This window comes from Erpetoichthys calabaricus, chromosome 5 (genome assembly GCF_900747795.2).
Source record: "Erpetoichthys calabaricus chromosome 5, fErpCal1.3, whole genome shotgun sequence".
Taxonomy (NCBI): domain Eukaryota; kingdom Metazoa; phylum Chordata; class Cladistia; order Polypteriformes; family Polypteridae; genus Erpetoichthys; species Erpetoichthys calabaricus.
The window spans coordinates 102,709,808-102,732,418 of NC_041398.2; the positions used below are offsets into that span (position 1 = coordinate 102,709,808).

Consider the following 22,611-nt stretch of genomic DNA (forward strand, 5'->3'; position numbering starts at 1 on the left):
ATCTGCAGATTTCTTAGTGCTTGAAACTGTACTTTGCAGCTTTCAGAAAGCACTGATTCTGTGCAGCGGTGCCCCACCCCCCCCCCCCCCCCCCCCCCCTTAAAATGATCTCTTGCATAATGTCTGTCCATGAAGCTCTTTCCTTCCTGACATTCAAACCCCCACCATTGCATTGGTGCACTTTAGACCTGCCCTTCCTGCATTTGCTGTACTTTCTGAAAATGTCTGAACTCACATTCAGTTAGCTCTATGCTTTGAGTGCAGTGTATTAAATTCTAGCTGAATGTCAGGACAATGGCACTTGTGTCAGTCAACAGTGAATCTTAATTTTTCTTATTTTTTAATGTTGATAGTTTCCTATTTTTACTATTGTTATCACAAGGACAGTAGGGTATCCCAGCACTTGAATGTTGGCTTTATTTCCAGTTGGGTGGAGTTTGCATGCTCTCCCTGTGCTCATTTTCCCTTGACAATTCTGTCACATTGACTGGCCTGGTGAGGACTGTGTGACCAATAGAATGCCCTGTGGACTGACATTTTGTCCAGTGACGGTTCTTTTCTTGCATCCTGTTTTAGAGGCACATGAAACAAGGTAAGGCACCATCAGAAAATGAAGGAGAGGATATCATAGCTACTGTTACCACTTGTCTTACAATACTATGATTCTGTTTGAACGTAATAGTGCTGTGCAGAACTGTGCACTGTGTAGAATGTAAATCTGGAAATCTGAACATTAAAACTGAGAACCTTTATACCTATGTGAACTTGGATATGTCAGAAATTAATAATAAATCTTATGTTACATATTTATAGCAAAACTTGCACAGAATAAAATATTCTATTTGTATCAGAAAGGTTTAGGGTTGATGCATTTTTCACTTCATTTTAAAGCAACTTAGTTTGTGCTTTGTTAAGCATTAGCATAATTTAGTTTTTACAGTTGCTGCCCCCCACACACAGTGTGTGCGTGTGTGCAACTTCATAACTCATTAGAAGGGCAAACCACAAAAAAAACCTGCTGCAGTCCATTTGACACTGCCTGTCACACTACTTCTTGTGACAACAGCGACCTCAGGACATTCACATGCCGCAAGATGCCAAGCTGAACAGCATGTGGGCACAATGTTACAGCTCAGACGTCTTGTTGGAAGCCTTCTTATAACCTATTATCTTCTTACAGGTGAGTACATTTATACTTACAATATTATTACATGAACCTTAGAATATCAAATTGAAACTTCACAACTTTACTCAGACAGACAAAGCAATGTGAAAAGCATTTAATTGAAGATGATCTCGCCAAACTGACTTTTACAGAAACTGACAATGGAAATGTGTATATTGGATGTGAAGATGTGGTACACCCTTCTAAATGACAAATGTTTTTTAGATTAAAGCACCATAATATACACTGTAGAAGCAAGGGGCTGTAAGAACATGGAATGAAGCCCCCTGAAGAGAGTTTATTAGGATTAATACTGTAGTGTGTTTTCATTCTTAATAAGTCAATTCACCAGCTTGTAGTGTTTGACCGAATGGTAAGACGTCATGAGATTCTGAATTACTTTCCATGTTTAAAATACTTGAAGACTGTTCCTGATTTGCGTAATTTGTGATCTCAAGTGATATAGCTTGTCAGTCGCATCTTTTTATGTCTTAAAGCATGCTAAAAGCTGAGGATGTATTTCAGTTGTGGCCATTTATATGCCAACAAGAGTTTGATGTTTTTTGTTGTATTTGTGAAATTTCAAAATTGCTTTGAAAACATTTCTTCCAGAACAGAAGAAAACGTCTTGTGAAAGTTTGCTCGCACAAAGACTTTCTAAAAAATAACACAGAAAGTCATTGCAGTATTTTGTGCAATTTTCATGTACTCTATATGGTTATAATCATCAAGCATTAATTGACAAAATTTGACATATATCTGGGTTGAAGGTAATTTTGTTATAAAACACTCAGTTCCCATTGCTGAGTTTACAACAAAATAGGCTTTGATACAAATGCAGAAGATCATTGTTAGGGTGTATTCCTTTTATTTTATCCTGCTGTTAATGCTCTTAAATAAATTCAAACAAAACATTGAAAATGTCTCAGAAATTTCGATCTAAACTTTTACAGCAGTTTAAGCTAACATCAGCATGGGTGTGGCGTTTTGAAAAATGGCTGTTCTGCATGATGCTGGTCAGAAGTATAAGGTGGCATGGCATTCATTTGCAAATTGTATTTAAATATATTAATACTAAGAGATAGCCTTCTATACAGCTAATTGTGTATTCCTCATTGCCAGAGTAAGATTTCACTGGTCGGTCATCAATGGAGTATTAATGGCGCCCCCTGATTAGCACACTGCCAAGTTTTCATGTGGATTTAAAATTTGTCTTCACAATTGTAACTTGATTACAGCGGCATATGACATATAGATTGTCATGATTAACTTTATAATCGATTGAACGTCTAACAATAAGCATACAAACTGGAGACGTTTTTATGCTAAACCAAAAAAGTAGGAATAGTGGCAAACTACAAGAAAAGAGAATCGCAAAATGTTCATTTTGAAGAGAAAATTTACAGTTATAAGTTGAGGGATGGGACTTGATGAATTAGAATTGACAGGCTATAAATGCATTCTAATTTGATATATTTCATTTTGAAATATATTGTATTTAACATTTCAAACATTAATATTGTAAAAGTGAACTGAATGAGCTATGCCTCAGCACTAAGGTGTACGCTTTATTATTTTATCGCCTCATAACCTTTCATAACTTCCCTTAACTAATCATCACTTTCTGCACACTTTATTGTATTGCAAAATTAATTTTAAATGGATACATTTGCCATTTTTGCTAATCAATATATGTTCAATAATCCATCATGACAAAGTGAAAACATTTTTTAATAAATTTTCAGGCTTTTTTGAAAACATCTAAAACTGAAGTCTGTCATTCATATAAATATTCAGACTCTTAATTCAGTATTTTGTAGAAACCTCTTTGGCAGCAATTCAAGATTTGAGTCTTTGTGGGTAAAAGATCTACACACCTGAATTTGGGCAGTTTATTGCATTCTTCCTGGTAGATTCTCTCCATTAGACTGGATGGGAAGTGTCTGGAAACCACCATCTTTGGGTATCTCCACAGATGTTCTGTGGGGTTTTAGTCTGGGCTTTGGTTTGGCCACTTAAGGAGAGCAACTTCAGTGTTATCTTAGCTGTATGCGTCAGGTTATTGTTGTACTGAAAGGTGAATCATCGTATTAGTCTGAGGTTGTGTGCACTCTGGAGTAGGTTTTCTTCAAGGATCTCTCTGTAATTTGCTGCATTCATCCTTCCCCTTGATGCTGCCACCACCGAGGTTCACCACCGGGATGGTACTAGGCAGTTGATGAACCGTGCCTCGTCTTCGGCAGAGACATTGTTTAAATTTCTGCCCAGAAAGATCAATTTTTGTCTCATCAGATCACAGGATCTTTTTCCTCAAGCTTTCTCCTTTAAATGCAAACTCTGTCATGCTTTTCACTTAATGGAGTGCTGCTAAGATGGCCATCCTTTTTGAAGATGCTACCATCTCAACAAAGATCTTCTGAAGCTCTGTTAGATTGGCCATCGGGTTCTTGGCCAATATGTCAGAAATTGCTAATAAACTTCCTATCATAATGTTTATAACTAAATTTGCATAAACCCTTATTTTTCATCATCCCTGCCAAAACGCTTTTTGCCTATTTACTCTTTTTTTTTTAATTTTATTGATTTTATTGAAATCACACAACATTCCATACAAGTAGATCAATTTTTGCAAAAATAGGATCGAAAACAAATCAACCCCCACCCCTGAGAAAGAGAGCATGGCCAGCAGAGTAAAACTTAAGGCTAATAAAAATAAGTAAATAGATTAATTAATAAGTGAATAAAGTTAATACAAACTGAAACTTCTGGATTGGTATACAGTAGTTTGATCCATGCACAAATGTTCGGGCCAAACTCAAATTTCTCCAATGTAGTGAAAAGGTAGTTCCATTCAATCATATCAAATGCTTTTTCTGCATCCAATGATAATAATACTTCTGGGGTGTCTGTCTTTGCAGGTGAATATATTACATTAAACAGGCGTCGAAGATTGGAAGCTAAGTGTCTGCCTTTAATAAATCCAGTTTGATCTTGTTATATTACCAAAGGTAGCACTTTCTCCATCCTTCTAGCTAGGACTTTGGAGAGTATCTTAACATCATTATTCAGAAGTGAAACTGGTCTGTATGATGCACATTGTAATAAGTCCTTATTTTATTTAGGAAAGACGGTGATTAATGCTTGACAAAAAGTTTGAGGTAGAATTTTATTGTCTCTAGCTTCTGTGAATCTTGCTAATAAAATGAGAGCTAGCTAAGTGGAGAATTTCTTATAAAATTCGACAGGGTAGCCATCAGGGCCTGCTGCTTTCCCACTCTGAAGTGACTTTATAGCATCTAGTAATTCTAATAGTGACAAAGGTTTATCCAATTCCTCTGCACTGAGAGTATTTATTTGTGGTATCTATAATGCATCCAGAAATGCATTAGATTGTGTCTTGTCTTCTTTAAACTCAGTACAATATAAGGACTTTTAGTAGTTTCTAAATGTGTGCATTATATTTTTATGGTCAATGATTTTGTTTCCGTTTGTGTTGGTGATTGCTGGGATTGCATTGCGAACTTCTAGGTTGTGAATTTGTTGAGCTAAGATCTATTTATACATTTTGAGGCCACTGTGCTCCTGGAAACACTAAAAGCTTTAGAGAATGTTTGATACTCTTACTCTGATCTGTGCCTCACCATAATCTTCTCATAGATATTTACAGAGAATTTGTAGGACTTCATGGCTTGCTTTTTGTCCTGACATGTAGTGTGAATTGTGTGACCTTATATATACAAGTATGTGCCTTTCTAAACGATGTCCACTCAATTCAATTGGCCAAAGGTGGATTCCAATCAAGTTCTAGACCCATCTCTATAAGAATTAAAGCAAACAGGAAGCACCCGACCACAATATGGAGAGCCACATCAAGAGGTCTGAATACTTATATAAATGTGAGATTTCAGTTTTTGATTGATGGGCAAAAAAGGGAAAATATATGAATTTGAAATTAAATCTACAACACAATAAAGTCTTCAGAGCTCAAGGTTAATTTAAGATTAATATCCTATATTGTTATCAGTGCTACAGTATATAGCTGATAAATTGTGTTCTTCTATGCATGTTTCAGTTGTCCAGGGTAGAACTCATAGTTTCTTTTTTCGGGTCAGCTGGACTTGCATGTGCCTTAGGAAATGTCTCACTACTCATTCAAATGACGTTCAGTCTCAGCTGTATTCAAGTTATAAAATGGTAACACACAGAAATGAAAAAGAAAATAAAAATATGACTTTCAGATTAGGAACAAAGATAAGGTGCATATTTTATTTTAGCGTGTTGATATCTAATATAGGAAATTCCTTTCCAAATATATTTTTACTCATTGCCGCAGCTCATAGGAAAGGTATATAATATATATTAAAAATAAACCCTGAGAAAGTATATATATGAACATTCATTTGATTTAATTTTGCACATGTCATGCTTAGCACTGCGCCTAAGTTTGATGCTGTTGACGACTGACTCCGTAATGACTAAATTAAATGAGGTTCACCAACAACTGTAAATAAATCCTACAGCTTTACACCAATCATGAAAACTGAAGACGTATGTGTTTATAATTAGCAGCTTACATCCTTCTATTCTTTTTTGCTGTGTAAAATGTAAATATCCTTGGGACTGGGTGGTCTTGTGGCCTCGGAACCCCTGCAGATTTTGTTTTTTTTTCTTCAGCCCTCTGGAGTTTTATTTTTTTCTGTCTTCCCTGGTTATCTGACCTTACTTTATTCTTTGTTGCTTAGTATTGCTTAAGCATATTTTTATATTTTTCTTTTTTCTTCATTAATCTTGTGAAGCACTTTGAGCTACATCATTTGAATAAAAACATGCTATATAAATACATGTTGTTGTTCTTCTTCTTTTAAAGGCATTGATAGATAGATAGATAGATAGATAGATAGATAGATAGATAGATAGATAGATAGATAGATAGATAGATAGATAGATAGATAGATAGATAGATAGATAGATAGATAGATAGATAGATAGATAGATAGATACTTTATTAATCCCAAGGGGAAATTCACATACTCCAGCAGCACCTTACTGATACAAAAAACAATATTAAATTAAAGATTGATAATAATGCAGGTAAAAACAGACAATAACTTTATATAATGTTAACGTTTACCCCCCCCCGGGTGGAATTGAAGAGTCGCATAGTTTGGCAGTGGATTTTCCATAATTGATAGGAGCCTGCTTAGGGCCCGTCACTCTGCCACAGATGTTAAACTGTCCAGCTCCATGCCAACAATAGAGCCTGCCTTCCTCACCAGTTTGTCCAGGCGTGAGGCGTCTTTCTTCTTAATGCTGCCTCCCCAGCACACCACTGCGTAGAAGAGGGCGCTCGCCACAACCGTCTGATAGAACATCTGCAGCATCTTATTGCAGATGTTGAAGGACGCCAGTCTTCTAAGGAAGTATAACCGGCTCTGTCCTTTCTTACACAGAGCATCAGTATTGGCAGTTCAGTCTAATTTATCATCGTTTCATTTATGCATACATATAAAATTCTGCAACACCATGTGCTACACTCTTCCACTCAGTTTTCAGAATTCCCCCAATGTATAACTTTAAAAACGTTATGATCAGATGTGAACTCTGTAAACTGTAATTTTACAGTCTTTTTTCATATGTTTGGAACTATTATAAGACCATTTTTTTATGTGAATAACCTGTAATGTTTTTGCTTTTCACCTTCAAAACAGAATGTACAATATGGAAATGAGTTATTACTATGTATTGCAGTGTATGGATCATGTCCTACTGCACCCTGTACAGACGTGTGCCTCATCCAGGTTTGATTCCTTGTCTTGAATCTAATACTACCAGGACAGGCTCTGGCTCATTGTGAGGCTAGCATTGAATGGAATGGGTTTAATAATTGGTGGATGAATGAAGGAATGAATTTACTATAGCAGCCACTCACCCATTTACACCAATAATAATTGGAATTATGGGTTAATAAAAGCTATATTTTAGCACTGTGTTCCTATGTTACGCTGGTTGCTCCTGACTCCCAGTGACCCTGACCAGAAAAAAATTGGTAAAGAAGGTGAATTTATGGATGAGTGCTTTTTATCGAACCTAATAAAATGATAAGTGCTGATGTGTCTGTGTATCTGTGTGTCCATCTGAATGCTATATCTTTGTCATTTCAGCACATAACGCATCAAAAACATTTGTAGTAATGAAATGCATTGCATCATTCCAACAAACATTAACACTGCTTTTACGAATCCCGTGTGATATATGCATTGCATTTGTCTTTACAACAAAGGCTTCATTACAAATATTTGTAGTAATGCATTTTATTACTACAAATGTGTGTGATGCACCATCTGTTGGAATGACAAATTCAACTCATTTTATTATTACTACCTCAAAGTAAGGAGACCTGGGTTCGCTTCCCGGGTCCTCCCTGTGTAGAGTTTTCATGTCCTCCCCATGTCTGTGTGTGTTTCCTCCGGGTGCTCCAGTTTCCTCCCACAGTCCAAAGACATACAGGTTAGGTGCAATGGCGATCCTAAATTGTCCCTAGTGTGTGCTTGGTGTGTGGGTGTGGGTGTGTGTGTGTGTGTGTGTGCCCTGTGGTGGGCTGGCGCCCTGCCCGGGATTTGTTCCTGCCTTGTGCCCTGTGTTGGCTGGGATTGGCTGCAGCAGACCCCCGTGACACTGTGTTAGGATATAGCGAGTTGGATAATGACTGACATTTCCATAGACAGTGCACTTTGATTACTTAGGTTTCAAACCATTTTAGACATGTAGCACAGCTACTGAATACATTTTATGTAAATGCATGTACATACATAGCATAAAGAGTCCTAGGTAAGCCAGACTTACACTAAAGATGTTTCAGAAACAAATGTTTTAATTAATTAGCAGCATCACTGTAATATTGCTTGAAAGGAACAGATTACAGAAGAGATAATGTTACTCTGTTTAAGAAAATATGACACAGCATGACATTCTCAAGCCCATTTAATGCAATTCAGGGAAGAAACATATTCTAATATCATTATAAGCACAGCAAGAACAACCGCTCAATAATAAGCCAGTCCAATGCAAAGTATATTCCAATAGATGAATGCATTACAAATGTTAACGTGACGTCTACGTTGATTACTTCAATCTGTCTTAGATGGGTAGCACAACTACTTACTATAATATCTGTATTATTTGAAATTGTAGGTGTGGTTATCAAAGCTCATTTTTGGGTGAATGTTGTATGATAAAACTTTGAACAATATCATTAAAGCACTGTAAAAACTGTATTGCATTCATTCAGCGTTTGAATATGCTTGATCATGAGCATGGTTATAGTAATCTACAAAAAATGTTTAGTATCACAAACTAAGAATGCATAAAAAAAATCACATTCAGCAGTTGTTTCAGAGTAAAATAAACATACTGTACATTACATGTAGCTCTGATGTGCTTTCTGCAGTTCTAGTGCACCATTTGCAGGAAAGCAAGCCCAGTTTGCTGTGCAGTTATTAGATAATGATGTAACTACCATGTTTGTACCTGAGCCATTTCTTTCCTTTTTTTCAGAATATGTTGCATCCATCAAGGTTAGCCAGACTCCACTTCACATAACTGTTAAAGTGGGAGATTCAGTGGAAATGATGTGTTCCTGGGAAACCTCACAAATTATTTCAAGAATTCAAGTAGAATGGAATAAGAACAACGTTTCACATGTTATATCCAAAAAGACTTATTTAAACACAACAGTGATTGAGGTAGTAAACAGGACTACTCTCAAAATTGTAAACACATCAGCTACTTTACAAATCTCCAACACTGAAAGAAATGATGTGGGAAAATACTACTGCATCCTAATTAGTGATATACCACTTCTCAAAAAAGAAATTGGTAATGGAACTCAGTTAGACATTACAGAAGATGTGGCAAAGAGCAATACTGGTGAGTATAACAACAACTTGTACTTGTAGCATTCAGGCAAAGGTAATTGTTATAACTGGCATTACATAAAAGAATTCTTTTGCTTCTCATCAACAAGAAGAATTTTAATTGGCCTTTAAATGCTGCTTATTTAGAATACTCGCCATTGTTAAAAAGTGCTGAGTAGTAATGAAATGTGGCTTGTAATTACATGTTATTATAAATGTAGACTTATTTGAATAATAAATGTAATAAACTTTACTTGTATGTATGGAATGTTATTTGACTTTAATAAATCAATAAAATGCAAAAAAAAGAGAATGTGGAGAATATGGTAGGTAATATGATAACACTCTTATGGTTTTCGTATGACTTTCATTTATTATTATTGTGATTCCACCATTTCAAAACAAGGGCACAATAATTGAATATGCAGAAAACATTTCAGAAGTTTATTTTATTTCTAATTAGTTCAATATTATGGCATTTTTAGGTAAAGCCTCATTATAGACAGAAGCCAGAAGCCCCAGGTCTGGGGCCCCCAAATTAACCATTTTGGAGTCTCCAAAAGCCTGAAAATCATAACGATAGGGAGGTTTTTGAAAATAGATGATCAATACATGTTTTAGTGTTCTAAGGCACTCAGTGCCAGTTACTGGGTTTGCGCAAAAGTATTGTAGCAGTCATTCATCACATGCTGAATGCAAAACAGCTGTTTGGGAGCCCCTCACAGGCAGGACGGAGTTAGATGTTTGAATAGCAACAGACCGTCCAACATGGAAGAAGAGCGCATGCTTTCATAAAGCTTGGAAGGATCCAAGAAAGAAAGCTAATTAGGTGGCTTTGGCAGCTTTTAGTGTTTGTCTTGGCCTTTGGAATGCTGTGATGGTGGAAAGCAGAAAGTGATGGAGATTTGGGATACCAAAATACAAGCGCTGTTCATGTTGCAGGAGAACACCTCTTAACCCTCGAAATGATGTGCTGCCGTCTCCCATGCTTCCAGCAGAACAGAGCTGCAGTGTGGTGAATTGGTCCACAGAGCGCAATTACTTCAGTCCACATTATAATATAAGTGCTTTTAGCACTGGACACATGGTGTTTAATTGCATATGTTTCATGAAACGTGTCTGTTCTCAGTGATGCTGGTCTGAGGATAAAGATGGTGTAGCTTTTGTTTATAGATTGAACATCTGTACAGGATGTAATTAATCTACTTTAGATATGCCTGTCCTAACTGATGGCGGTCTCATATCCCGATGATTTATTGTTGATTCCATAGTAGCAGATTAAGATTTAAGTATTCATCCAACATTAGAGCACAAACAATACCTCCTGATTGCCAAGAGAATATCATACACTGACCAGAAGTACAGTAAAAGTCTGCTTTGCACACACAAACACTGCTTATTGTTGCCATAATCTGAGGAGGGATTCCACTTCTGTCATTCCCCTACTATCATCTGGAGAAACAATAGAAAAGACTTGATGATACCCTCTTTAATTAGGTCTGATTACTGTTGTAAACACAAGGTTCGACCAGGTTAGTGACGTAAGTAGAATTTGATGAGCCCTAGTGCAAAATAAAAACCAAAAAAAAAAATACAACTTTGCCCCCCTCATATAAAATTAAATTTAACCCAATCACAAAATGACTACCATCAATAGAGCTATAAGCTATAGAAAAGGAGGTCAGTAATAATAATTAAGCTTTATTGAGTAATGGGAACAATAATACGATTGAGTTTTTGTTAACGACTGACATGTTGTTTGTAGTACTAGGGTGTTGTACTGTGTTAGCCATTATGAATGTAGAGAAAAGCCAGGCAAAATGACACCTTTTATTGGCTAACTAAAAAGATTACAATATGCAAGCTTTCGAGGCAACTCAGGCCCCTTCTTCAGGCAAGATGTACTTTTCTCGACATGTTGTTTGTAAAGCCTAATTGAATGAACAACCATATTGTCATCATGGGCTGTCCTGCCCCTTGACCACTGATACAACTGTCCCCCTGCCCTGCTTGTAGTTGTGCTACTGCTGCTGGTTATTTTTTATAAAGTTCCTTGTGTAAAACAGGCAAGTTTTTGTGCTACAATGATTATTTGCAAAAAAGCCAACAACGTTTCTGTGGCCAAATATGAGGTCCAGTTGATCTGAAACATGATTTCTTATCTACTCTGTTTCTAAAAATGGTGTTTTATTGAAACTTTTAGTAAAATAAGGCCAATACTACTCTCCACTTCATTAGATATAATAACGTTATTGGATAAATATTATATTTAATTAGTAAGAAAGCACTGTGGGATGATATAACTTTGTATACTTTTACTAGTTCCATTGTATTAGGCATTCCGTGACAGACAGACTATAAAAATATTTACGTAGTAGTAGTTTGAACAATGTTAGCCTTTTACAGGATATCTATTCTGGTAGATTGTAAAGACACACAACACACATTTTGCTGACTAAACACTCAGTGTTCTGCTTTTTACTTTTGTTTTTAAACAATATTTTCTAAAAGCTAAAATCCGGTATGGTTATACTACACCCCATCTGGCCTTATCATCAGACTCATCTTTAGAGACTTTAAAACCAATACAATATGTAAGGACTCTATCTTTTGACTAATGTTATTATTATATGTAATTTTTGTAAGTGCATATTGATTTATTTTTTGTTATTTATGTATGTAATTTTAATTTGATTTTTCTTTTTCTTCAAACTTTTTATTTGGCATCTCATGAGGCAGGACAAAATCTGGGGTATGGTGCCAGTCCATTGCAGGGCACATTCATGCTCATATGAACGCATACTTAGGCTACAGGGATGTTTATTTATGTGTTCACACACAAGTGCGTGCCTTGTTTCCCTTCTCAGAGACGTAAATACCATCCAAGTATTTTCTGATATCCTCATTTTTCACAGTAGTTCCCGGCTTGTTCACTCACCTTGTCACATGTGTTGCTCATACATCTTCTCACATTATGATGGGCATCACAACTCCAACACAGATCGTGAACTAGTTAGAAAAGCCCAAGACAACCCAAAGGCCGTTCCTTTGAATGTGAGACTAGAAATGTTAAAGTCAAAGTAAGGTGCTTTATTAAACTTTATTTAATGAAGAGCAATGCCTTATCAGTGTTTATATTGATAACTAATTTTATTAGTAAACTAATCATGTGAATTTTTATTAAATTCAATGATACCTTAATAACACTGAAAGTCACTACTCACACGCAAAAAGAAGGTAGTCTGAATTATTTTACATTTGTAAGAATGCTTTTTGGTTATATAAAATGGGAGAAGATCCAACATTTACTGTTACTTTTGATACATTATATCATTGATTACATCTTGCCTGAAGAAGGGGCCTGAGTTGCCTCGAAAGCTTGCATATTGTAATCTTTTTAGTTAGCCAATAAAAGGTGTCATTTTGCTTGGCTTTTCTCTACATACTTATATCAGAAAATTTAAATCTTCTATTTGGGTAGTTTCCTCGTGGTCAATTTTTACTTTTACTTGACTTACTTCTAGCCACCCAGACCCTGATAAACACAGATGCAGACACAAGTCTTGCCACACAACATGGCTTTATTACTGTTGGGAAACACTTTTGTCTTGTTCCCCACTGCACAACACAGTACAAGCACCTTTAACATAAGGCAACACAGTCTTTCTTTCTTCCTTCTGTCTCCTCTCCTCCTCTGGCAAGCTTCGTCCCTCTTCCTCCCGACTCTGTCTCCCCAAGTGAAGTGAGGTGGCTCCTTTTTCTACTACTCCTGGGAGTGCTCCTGGTGGTTCATTAGCCAGATCTGGAATCACTCCCAGGTGTGGAGGAAACCCAATGAAGGGCTCTGCAGCTCACTCTGGTGGCCCCCAGTGAACCCAACAGGGCTGTCCTGGTTTCCAACTCCCATGAAGCCCTGCGGGAATCTATGGAGCCACAGCAACTTAGGGGGGCTTTCCTTTAGCATTCCCGGGGAGGCAGTGTCCTGTGCACATCTATTCCCCCGGTTCTTCCGGTATATCACCCTCTCTTCCAGGCAGGGGCCACAGCCGTCTGTATCAATATTTAAATCTGGTTAAAGATTACGGTTGGGTTAGGATTAGGCAGTAAAAATATAATTATTCATTAGGTTTCACATTCTTAAAGGATAAAAACAAAATTACAATGCTGTTTATGCTTTGTGGTTTAATGTTTTGAGCACTTTTATCAGTTGAAGTGGTTGGGTGCTGTTTACCGGTCTGCTTGGGTGAGTCTGATAAGAGCTAACAATACAATCTTCTAATGATAACAGTCGTGCTGACTTTCCAAGATAAAATGCTTTGTAATTGTAATTTTTTACAGTTTTTGACCATTCTGATTTTTTAAAATGAACAGTCAGTCCTCTTTTTGTCCAACGTCAGAATGTTTCATTGTTTCCTTTAGTCTTTATGCTTCAGAAAAATGCCTAGAGAATTTAATTCTAATAAATTTTTAGCTGGAAACATTACACAGTATGCTGCAATCATTTTCCAGTCTGGTTAATCCAGACCAGGGTCTCATGCCAGAGCTCATCCAGCAAGTATGGGGTGTAAGGCAGGAATAATGACCTGGACAGGGCACCAGTCCATCTCAGGGAAAGCACACACACACACACACACACACACACACACACACACACACATGGGCGTCAAAGTGGGGGGAAAAAGGGCAATGATTACCCAGTGCCCACTGGGCGTTGGTCCTCAAAGCCTGGAATGAATTTTATTTTTGAGAGGAAGGGGCCCACAGAGACTGCTTATGTATAGGGCCCAGAGGTCTGTGCTACACCCCACACAAACACACACCTCAACCACACACTTGGGCCAATTTAACGTTGCCTATTCACCTAATCTATATGTTTTAGAACTTTGGGAGGAAACCAAACAACCTCGTGGGAAACTATGCAGACACAGTGAGAATAAGCAGGGAGTACCCAGTATGCAAACCCCTTATTGCGAGGCAGCAACACTACCACTGCACCACCATGTTACCCTATTCTGTAATCATTAACAGTAAAATATTTATATTTCTAAACTTAAAAAGAGAAACAGAAAAGAAAAATGATAACCTAAAAGAAAAGGAAAACACCATTGTGAGGATGATTAAGTATTAGTGTAATCACTTTAGGAAGAAAAATAATAGTGAAGTAGAAAAAAATAACAGTAATAAAAGTAAAAAGCATGGATTTGGAAGGAATTTCAGTTTCTTCTGTTTTAAATCTTCTCAGATTTTTCAGCCTAGCTTGATCTTGGAAGACTGTTAATTCCAAATGGATTTAAGTTTGTTTTGTAAGACTCTGTTGTTCAGGATGGTAACGTGTAAGTCAGTTCTCCCAATCATATTTATTTTAGTCTCCATTTTCTCCTTAGAAAGTGTAATTAGGCTTTTCATATCTTTCTTTGTATCCTTTATACTCACACCCATCAAATTCTAAAGTTATGAAACATTACCTTTATTCTCATTTGTACAATTTTCCGGCGTTCAGAAGAAAAAGGTAAAGATTATACCTGTGTCAAAAAAAAATTGAAAAGAATTTTAGAATTGCAACATTTTGGCTGTGTAACCAAAGCCAAAACATTGTGTCTCTAATCTTCTCTTCTGTTTTTTTCAGCATGGAGAATAACCTTGACCTTTTTATTTTACAAATGCATGTCAACACAGCTTTTCTCTATCCACCACTGACTGGGGTTGTGGAAACGGATGATGATAATCTCTGTGTTTGCTGAGTGAGATGAATATGATGAGACCTCATTGCCAGCCAGCCAGGCTTGATTGAACCAAATGCTAGTCAGGTCCCTTTCATCATTGCAGTCACAGTGGCAAGGGCCCTCAGTTCCATCAGTGTCCAACTCCATTCGTGGTAAACTGTTGTTCACAAAACCGAGGTCCTGACTTTCTGTGGTCATAAAAGATCCTTGGATATCTTTCAAAAAGAGAAGGAAGAACCTCCGCATCTTAACTGAACTACTCACCATGGCCTGGTCATTCTGGCCATCTAATCATCACCTGCCCATTATTGGCTAACTTCTCTTTCACCCCATCACCATCTTATAGCTAATGTGTGGTGTGGGTACTGGCACAAAAATGGCTGCTCTTACATCATTCAGGTGGATGCTACGCTGTGGTTAAAGTGGTTCCCCAATACCTATGTAAAGAGCTTTGAGTTATATAAATGTAATTAATTATTATTATTAAGAACAATATTATATTTTTGTGCCCCACTGGAAACCTCATGTGGAGTATTAGAATACAATATATTTTGAATAACTTAGGAATAATGAAATTAGACAACCCATCCCGACAGTAGTGTTTAAAGTGTCCATGCCTGACAAACAGACAAGACCAAAATCCATGCTTTCTTTGTTTGCAGGGGTTTCCACCTCTATACCCCCTCTGTATCCTTTGTGTCTTGCCCTATCTCTACTACAGCACAGATTGAATGTTCTTGTCAGGTGTATTCAAGATCCTTCAAAGAGTATTAGCAGACCGAAAAAAGACTTATAATATCATGTCAACACAACTGTGTCACTTACCGAAAAAACCACCATTATCTACTTAGTACATCTGGGAAGTTTCATTTTAGGACAACCTAGAGCAGTGTTTCTCAACCACTTGGTTGCTACTCATTTTTGAGTTTCAGGCTGCTTCCGGTGGGTCGCAAGTTGCTATTATTTATACTTGTAGTGGTTTACAGTGGATCTTAACGGGTAGGGAGTGGGTCACTGATCAGACCTTCATTCCCTCCCTCCGCTCAGATGATTGCACTCGAGTCACTGAAAGGGACTGCTCTGTCAATATTGTGATGACCTTGGTGGGTAGCAAAGACACTTACATTGGGAAAAAGTGGGTCTCAACTTCAGAAAAATTAAGAAATGCTGGCCTAAAGGACTTGGAAATATGATGCTATGCTATACTATAGACAAGCCATTTGTGCTTTTATATTGAACGTTTGGAAGATACAGAGAACCCGTTAGTCATTCTCAGATTACAAATAAATTTCAAGGAGCCGAAAGTTATGAAAGACTCTTTATTATAAATAAAGGAAATAAGTGAGAACAGGAACAGTGGGAGCAATAAACAATAGAAAGTAAAAGCAAGGGAAGCCTTTCTGCCTCTTCTTATGCAATGTAGTCTTGGTATATCTAGTGGAGCAATTGGTCCACTCCTGTTCATTCGAGATTTAATCGTTTTTTATGAAGTGTATTCTCTGTTTATTTAATTTTTGTTTTTGAAACATTATTTTATATATGTTGTCATTGATTGTTTGGTTTTCATTCATTTTGTATTTTATGTATTGTACGAGGTATGATCAAAAAAATACGGTGAATGTTTTAAAAAAAAAACATTTATTGCAGTAAAAGATTTACAACTATTAGTTATCCTCAAAATACTCTCCTCCACTTCAAATGCACTTATCCCAACGCTCCTGCCACTTTGCGAAGCAGTTCTGGAAGTTTTCTTTTGAGAGGGTCTTTAGTTGGGCTGTCATGGCTGCCTGGATGTCCTCAAAGGATTGAAATCATTTGCCTTTCATGGTCATTTTCAATTTAGGGAACAGTCAAAAGTCGCATGGTGCCAGATTTGGCGAATAAGATGGATGCGGACACAGTGTAATGTTTTTATTCGACAGAAATTGTCGTACTAGAAGGGATGTGTTGAGCGTTGGAGCATTGTCATGATGAAGAATGAAACCATTTCAACGTTTTCCTTGGTTATTGATGTTGAAGGATGTCCTGATCTTTTCTTGTCTTCAACCAAGTCAGATCCATTACGAAATCGATCAAACCACTTGTAAACAGTTTTAATTGTTGGTGCAGTGTCACCATAAACCGATTTTAACATCTGATGGGTTTCCTGAGGTTTTTGCAATTTGAAACAAAATTTCATGTTAATGCGTTGCTTGATATCCATTATTAAAGACAAACTTGAAAAACACACTTTAACTCAACAGTGGCTCACAAACGATCGACAGTATCAAACAAGCTGAAACTTGTCACAAAGTAGGCTCTAGGATGGACCTGTATTGAATTGTTTTTGTTGCTCTTGGATGGTGATCTGCATCAACATTCACCTTACTTTTAGTTCACACCTCGTATATTGTGTTGTCTAAGTCTCTGTTTTTGCATTATGTTTAATTATTTATTTATCTTTTTGTGGATGTGCCTTGTGAACCTAAAGTGGAAATGAATGTGTCTGGCCCCCTAACACTACAGCTAAGGGACCACCTCCAGCACATTGTAAGCCTGCAAAGCATGCAGGAGGGTCCTTTTGGCAATGACTTTATTGGTTAGTGTTTCTCTGTAAGAGCTGTTTGGATTGCCTGGTTTTTAACTCCTTTGATATTGTTTGAGCTACGATTACTGGATTGAGAACTGATTTTATTTGTTTTTTTATGAATTGCCTTTTTGCTGAGTTTCTTTTAATTTTTTTTTTCTAATAAAGACTTTGTTGCTGCAATACTTGTTTCAAGCAGTATGAGCACACATTAATGAAAAACCAAAGGCAGCTGCCTTTCAAAGGGAGACAATAAAAATGTTTGGTAGATCTTTATGTAACATCCTGTATTCTGTTTTCAAAGCAGAAAGCAGCTACATCACAACACCTACTGCAGTTTTATTACTGCTGCTGTTGGTATTAATCATTGTAACCCTGGTGTACCGAAGAAGAAGAAAGCTGACTTCAACAAGGCCAGGTATTATATAATGTTTACTGTGTATTTTGATTGTTTCCTTATAATCAGGTGAGCATGGTGGTTTAACACTTGCTCAGGAAAAGTGGTTTAAAATCTCCATCTGGGTGGTGCTTGCAGTTCGCCTTCATGCTGCATGAACTTTTGTTTGTTTTTTTTCCTTCCCACTTCCAAAAGATGTGCATGTTAACTAAGTTAAGTTAATTAGCAGCTGAGAGGGGGTGCATCACCCTGGGGGATTTCCTCAATAGAGACGATCAGAGATTTACTATTAATGACTTTTGAGATCCTCAAATGTAAAGTCATTATGATTTGTCAGTCAGTCAATCATTGTCCAACCCACTATATCCTAATACAGGGTCACGGGGGTCTGCTGGAGCCAATCCCAGCCAACACAGGGCGCAAGGCTGGAACAGTTCCTAGGCAGGGTGCCAGCCTTCGCAGGATGCACACCAAGCACACACTCCAGACAATTTAGGATCGCCAATGCACCTAACCTGCATGTCTTTGGACTGTGGGAGGAAACCGGAGCACATCCACGCAGACACAGGGAGAACATGCAAACTCCACGCAGGGAGGACCCGGGAAGCGAACCCAGGTTTCCTAACTGCGAGGCAGCAGCGCTACCACTGCGCCACCGTGCTGCATTAAGATTTGTACTTTTCTTTTAAATTAAACAAATGTGTGGTGATAGAGTGGATCAGTAAATTATATTTCCGACTCACAGCTTAAGTATATGGTCACAGCACCCATATGCATCTTCACAGGTTTTCTCCCTATCTTACAGCAATACATATTAGGTTATCTGGTAACTCTACCCTGACTGGTTTACAAATGTATAGTTCAATGTTCTTGCACTGAAGTTGTTTCCCATCCATGATTAATTTCTACCTACAGTTATCAGGCACTTTATATGACAGCTTCTAATTCACTGTACATTGACTTTCTGTTTGCATCTCTCTCTGAAGGACACGACCAGGCTCTGGACATTGAGCTAGAAGACATTGAATCACCTTACGAAGAAGTGAGGGACAATTCCTTATCATCTCGGGGATCAACACAATGGGTGAGTCTATCCTTAAGTGTGACCCAATAAAACACATGAATTGCAGGCCTGACCTTAGAAATTCTCTCTTTAGTGCAGTAGCTACTGACAGTTGACTAGAGTGGCTTACACTTCTCATGCAAAATCTTAATTTTAAACTGATTTGCCTATCCACCAATATTCACTTTTTTTACAATTATCAATAATGGATTGCATTTATTAACTCTTTCTGGTAACTTCAGAAAAAGAAGCAAAGAAAACATAAAAAATAAAAATCATATTAGTTCTTTAAAGAAAGTGAATGAATAAAACGTGAATGTGAATAATTTTCCCTTTAATTCAGTAATCCTCCCATTACTTCTTTGCCTTTTTACTAGGCAAAAATAACAACTATTATGAAATCAGTCCTGTCATTAGAAATTCCATTGCTGTCAATATTATAGCTGTTAGTGATGTCAGCTACAAAACTAATCAAATAAGAATAAAGGAAGGAGTATTTCAAATTATTATAAACTGAACTAAATATTCGTTCATTTTTATCACACCTTCTGTAGACCAAGTTACTGTAGTTGCATTCAATTTAGAGAGCCATTTACATGTCTCCTGCTGGTCTTTTAAACCAGTTCAGCTTGCATGCAAAAGAAAAACAGAGTGACTGCTGTCTTTGTCTTTGTATTTCCAGGCCACGTCTATGGTTTATGAATCTTTTGATTATTTTGCCGTGAAGGACAAAGAAGATGCAGCCGACATGCACAAGGAGAGCTAATACATTTCTGCTGTCCAGTTGGATGTTAACTTTACATGTGACAATACTACTGGTACTACTGTTTGAAATTTGCAAGCAAGGAAAATCAGAATCGCATTTATCAGCCAAGTATGCTTACATAAAAGGAATTTTACCTTTTTTATAGTTATACGACAAACTTACACATGATTGATCAGTACACCCTGCAATAAATACAAGACAAAGAATGTAAAGGTATGCATACAAAGTGCAAGGCAGTGCAAGAAATACTGAAATAAATACTGAATTGAGCATTAGCTATATGTAAGAATCTGTAAGACTTTAGTGAGTGCCAAATACCCGAGCAAGGGCAGCTGAATTAACAACTTGTGAGCTCGTTGGCCTCTGGAAAGAAACTATTCTTATATCTGCTTGTTTTTCCGTAGCTTGGTCTCTAATGCCTGGCAGATGGGAGAAGATCAAAGAGGTTGTGGCTTGAATGTGAGGGGTCAGTGATGATTTTCCCTGCCCGCTTCATGGTCAGGTCCTGTAACATGGGAAAACTGCTGCCAATGACCTTTTCAGCAGACCTGTCTATTCGTTGTAGTCTGTTCTTGTCATGTTTAGTGGCTGATCCAAACCACACTGTAATGGATGAGCTGAGAACAGACTCGATGATTGCTGTGTCGAACTGGAACAGAAGTTCCTGTGGTAGATTGAACTCCCTCTGCTGTCCCAGGAAGTACATTGGCTGCTGTGCCTCTGTTTATGATGAATCTTTGTTGGTCTTCCTTCTCAAGTCCCCGGTGATTATAGACCCCAGAAGCATGTAGGGATATCAGAAACGTGAACTCCTTTATCCATTTTTTAACAGATCTAGTGCACATGTGCACAGAAGAAGAGGAATTTTGTGTCATACTAAATGCACGACTTTAAAGGAAGAAAACAAATATATATGTAAAAGGAATAATAATAATTATAATATAAATATTAGCAGCTGCAATATTTCAAGTGAAAATGTCTTATAACCCCTGAATTTATATTTATAACACCTCCTACTTCTCTATTCCATTGTCATTATTTGCTCTGTTCCATTCATCAATTTACTGATCACTCTTTTTACGCTTTAAAACAAAATGCAAGAACAAACCGAATTCTAATCAAAATGAAGACAATCTAGCAAGTCCAATAATATGTTACAAAGAGAATCCATGAAACTCCCCACCTGACTGAGAGAGCTCTATAATACTGTAGGAGAGCCCCACCTGAGGGGTTTCTTCAATAAAATAAAACAGCAAATAAAATAGAAAGATTCCACACAAACCTATTTTACAATTACATTAATGGGTTCTTGCCAGATTCTGAAAAACCTCTGAGTAGAACCTTATAAAGAAAAGTTGATTTTTTTTCCAATCTGAGATGATTCAGAACATCAGTTTCCCATTGAGTTATAAAGAGTGAATTAGAATTCTTCCAGTTGAGCAAAATAAGTCTGTATAACCAGTATGGCATAGGAGAGGACTGTCAGATCAGATATCACTATTCAAATATAATTCAGATATAGTTAAAAAAATTCTAAGCAACAGCTGACATATTTTACTTCACACTATACTTGTCATTTTGTTACCTCAGACAGGGTTTGCCATATTTTGCAGATCTGGTTTTGCACATTACCTACCATGATCAGTTTCTTTGTAATTTTGAATTGTTAGCTTGTAATAAAACAGACACATACAACGTATTTTTATTCCACTGCTCTGCTATTTTGATCAACAGGTGTACTAAGAATAGGTGGCACGGTGACGCAGTGGTAGCGCTGCTGCCTCGCAGTTAGGAGACCCGGGTTCGCTTCCCGGGTCCACCCTGCGTGGAGTTTGCATGTTCTCCCCGTGTCTGCGTGGGTTTCCTCCGGGTGCTCCGGTTTCCTCCCACAGTCCAAAGACATGCAGGTTAGGTGGATTGGCGATTCTAAATTGGCCCTAGTGTGTGCTTGGTGTGTGGGTGTGTTTGTGTGTGTCCTGTGGTGGGTTGGCACCCTGCCCAGGATTGTTTCCTGCCTTGTGCCCTGTGTTGGCTGGGATTGGCTCCAGCGGACCCCCGTGACCCTGTGTTCGGATTCAGCGGGTTGGAACATGGATGGATGGATGTACTAAGAATAGGATTTAAACACTTCTCAAGCACCCTAGAAGTGTTGTTCTGCTTCTGACCCTGTTCCAGTTTACTCTTAAACCCGTGACTCCTGATTTGATGTTGTTTTATAATAAAACCGTTAAGCAACTATCATAGCAAACACAATCTGGTTTCCTTTCTCATTAATCATAATGGAAAATAACTGCTATATTTCTGATTATTATTATAACAGCTTTAAAATCACAATTTTAGAGTTTTTTTTGATGGCCCTCTAGCTGCCTCAACCCACATTACATTACTTACAGAAGTTTTTTTGATACATTCCTATAACAAAGGCATAAAGAAAAATAAGTATTAAGGTCACCTGCATTATTTTTTTGTTAAATCTGTATAAAGGGAAAGAAGAACCCAAATTGTTAATTTTTACATTATTCCTTGACCACTGGGTCCCGCCCGCAGCATCCCACCCTTCACACTTAACAAATCAGGTCCATACCCTCTGTCTACCTTCAACTAGATGCTGCTTTGTTTTTTAACTATAGCCTAAGCTTCTTGTGATTTGCTTTAAAATGTTGTGTGTTGTCTTTTTATGTCAGCAGTAGAATGTTTAAGTTGCTGTGAATAAAAGCATCTGCTAAAAAAAAGAAAATAATAAAAAATATTAAAAATATTGAAACATAAAAGGGCACATGAAGTACAAATGTACAGAGCTAATGAAAAAAATGACCCCATTGGAATTTTTCACATTTTATTTTTATACAACATTGAATCACAGTGAATTTAAATGGGGCTGGGAGGAACATGCAAACTTCACACATGCAATGGCCAAACCCGTACTGTCCTCCCCTTCTGTCACGTGATGCCCTGATTAATGGTCTTCTATCATAGTTGATCTCATGTGCTATAGTGCTGTTTAAGAGAACAATATTG

At 37.4% G+C, this 22,611-nt stretch overlaps 1 protein-coding gene across 3 annotated transcripts; it reads left to right on the plus strand.

The window, feature by feature from the left end:
* Positions 1 to 273: 273 nt before the first annotated feature.
* Positions 274 to 21,139, plus strand: LOC114651846 (uncharacterized). 3 transcript variants are annotated; one of them, XM_051928222.1, is made up of 5 exons: positions 274 to 592; positions 8,720 to 9,091; positions 17,672 to 17,785; positions 18,751 to 18,848; positions 19,510 to 21,139. In XM_051928222.1, exons 1-5 carry the CDS (start codon positions 583 to 585, stop codon positions 19,591 to 19,593), a joined length of 678 nt encoding a protein of 225 aa, XP_051784182.1. In that variant the 5' UTR covers positions 274 to 582; the 3' UTR covers positions 19,594 to 21,139. The 3 variants fall into 3 exon arrangements, with proteins under 3 accessions (XP_051784182.1, XP_028657698.1, XP_028657699.1); XM_028801865.2 differs by lacking the exon at positions 274 to 592 and adding an exon at positions 1,045 to 1,180; XM_028801866.2 differs by lacking the exon at positions 274 to 592 and adding an exon at positions 1,045 to 1,180 and having other exon boundaries at positions 17,675 to 17,785.
* The last annotated feature ends 1,472 nt before the right edge of the window (positions 21,140 to 22,611 follow it).

Excerpts from the sequence above, each read along its gene's own strand:
- LOC114651846 (XM_028801865.2), top strand. The coding sequence starts at position 1,123 with ATGTTACAGCTCAGACGTCTTGTTGGAAGCCTTCTTATAACCTATTAT. Across the intron at positions 1,181-8,719 it reads AACCTATTATCTTCTTACAG|AATATGTTGCATCCATCAAG; the intron begins GTGAGTACATTT and ends CCTTTTTTTCAG. Across the intron at positions 17,786-18,750 it reads GCTGACTTCAACAAGGCCAG|GACACGACCAGGCTCTGGAC; the intron begins GTATTATATAAT and ends CTCTCTCTGAAG.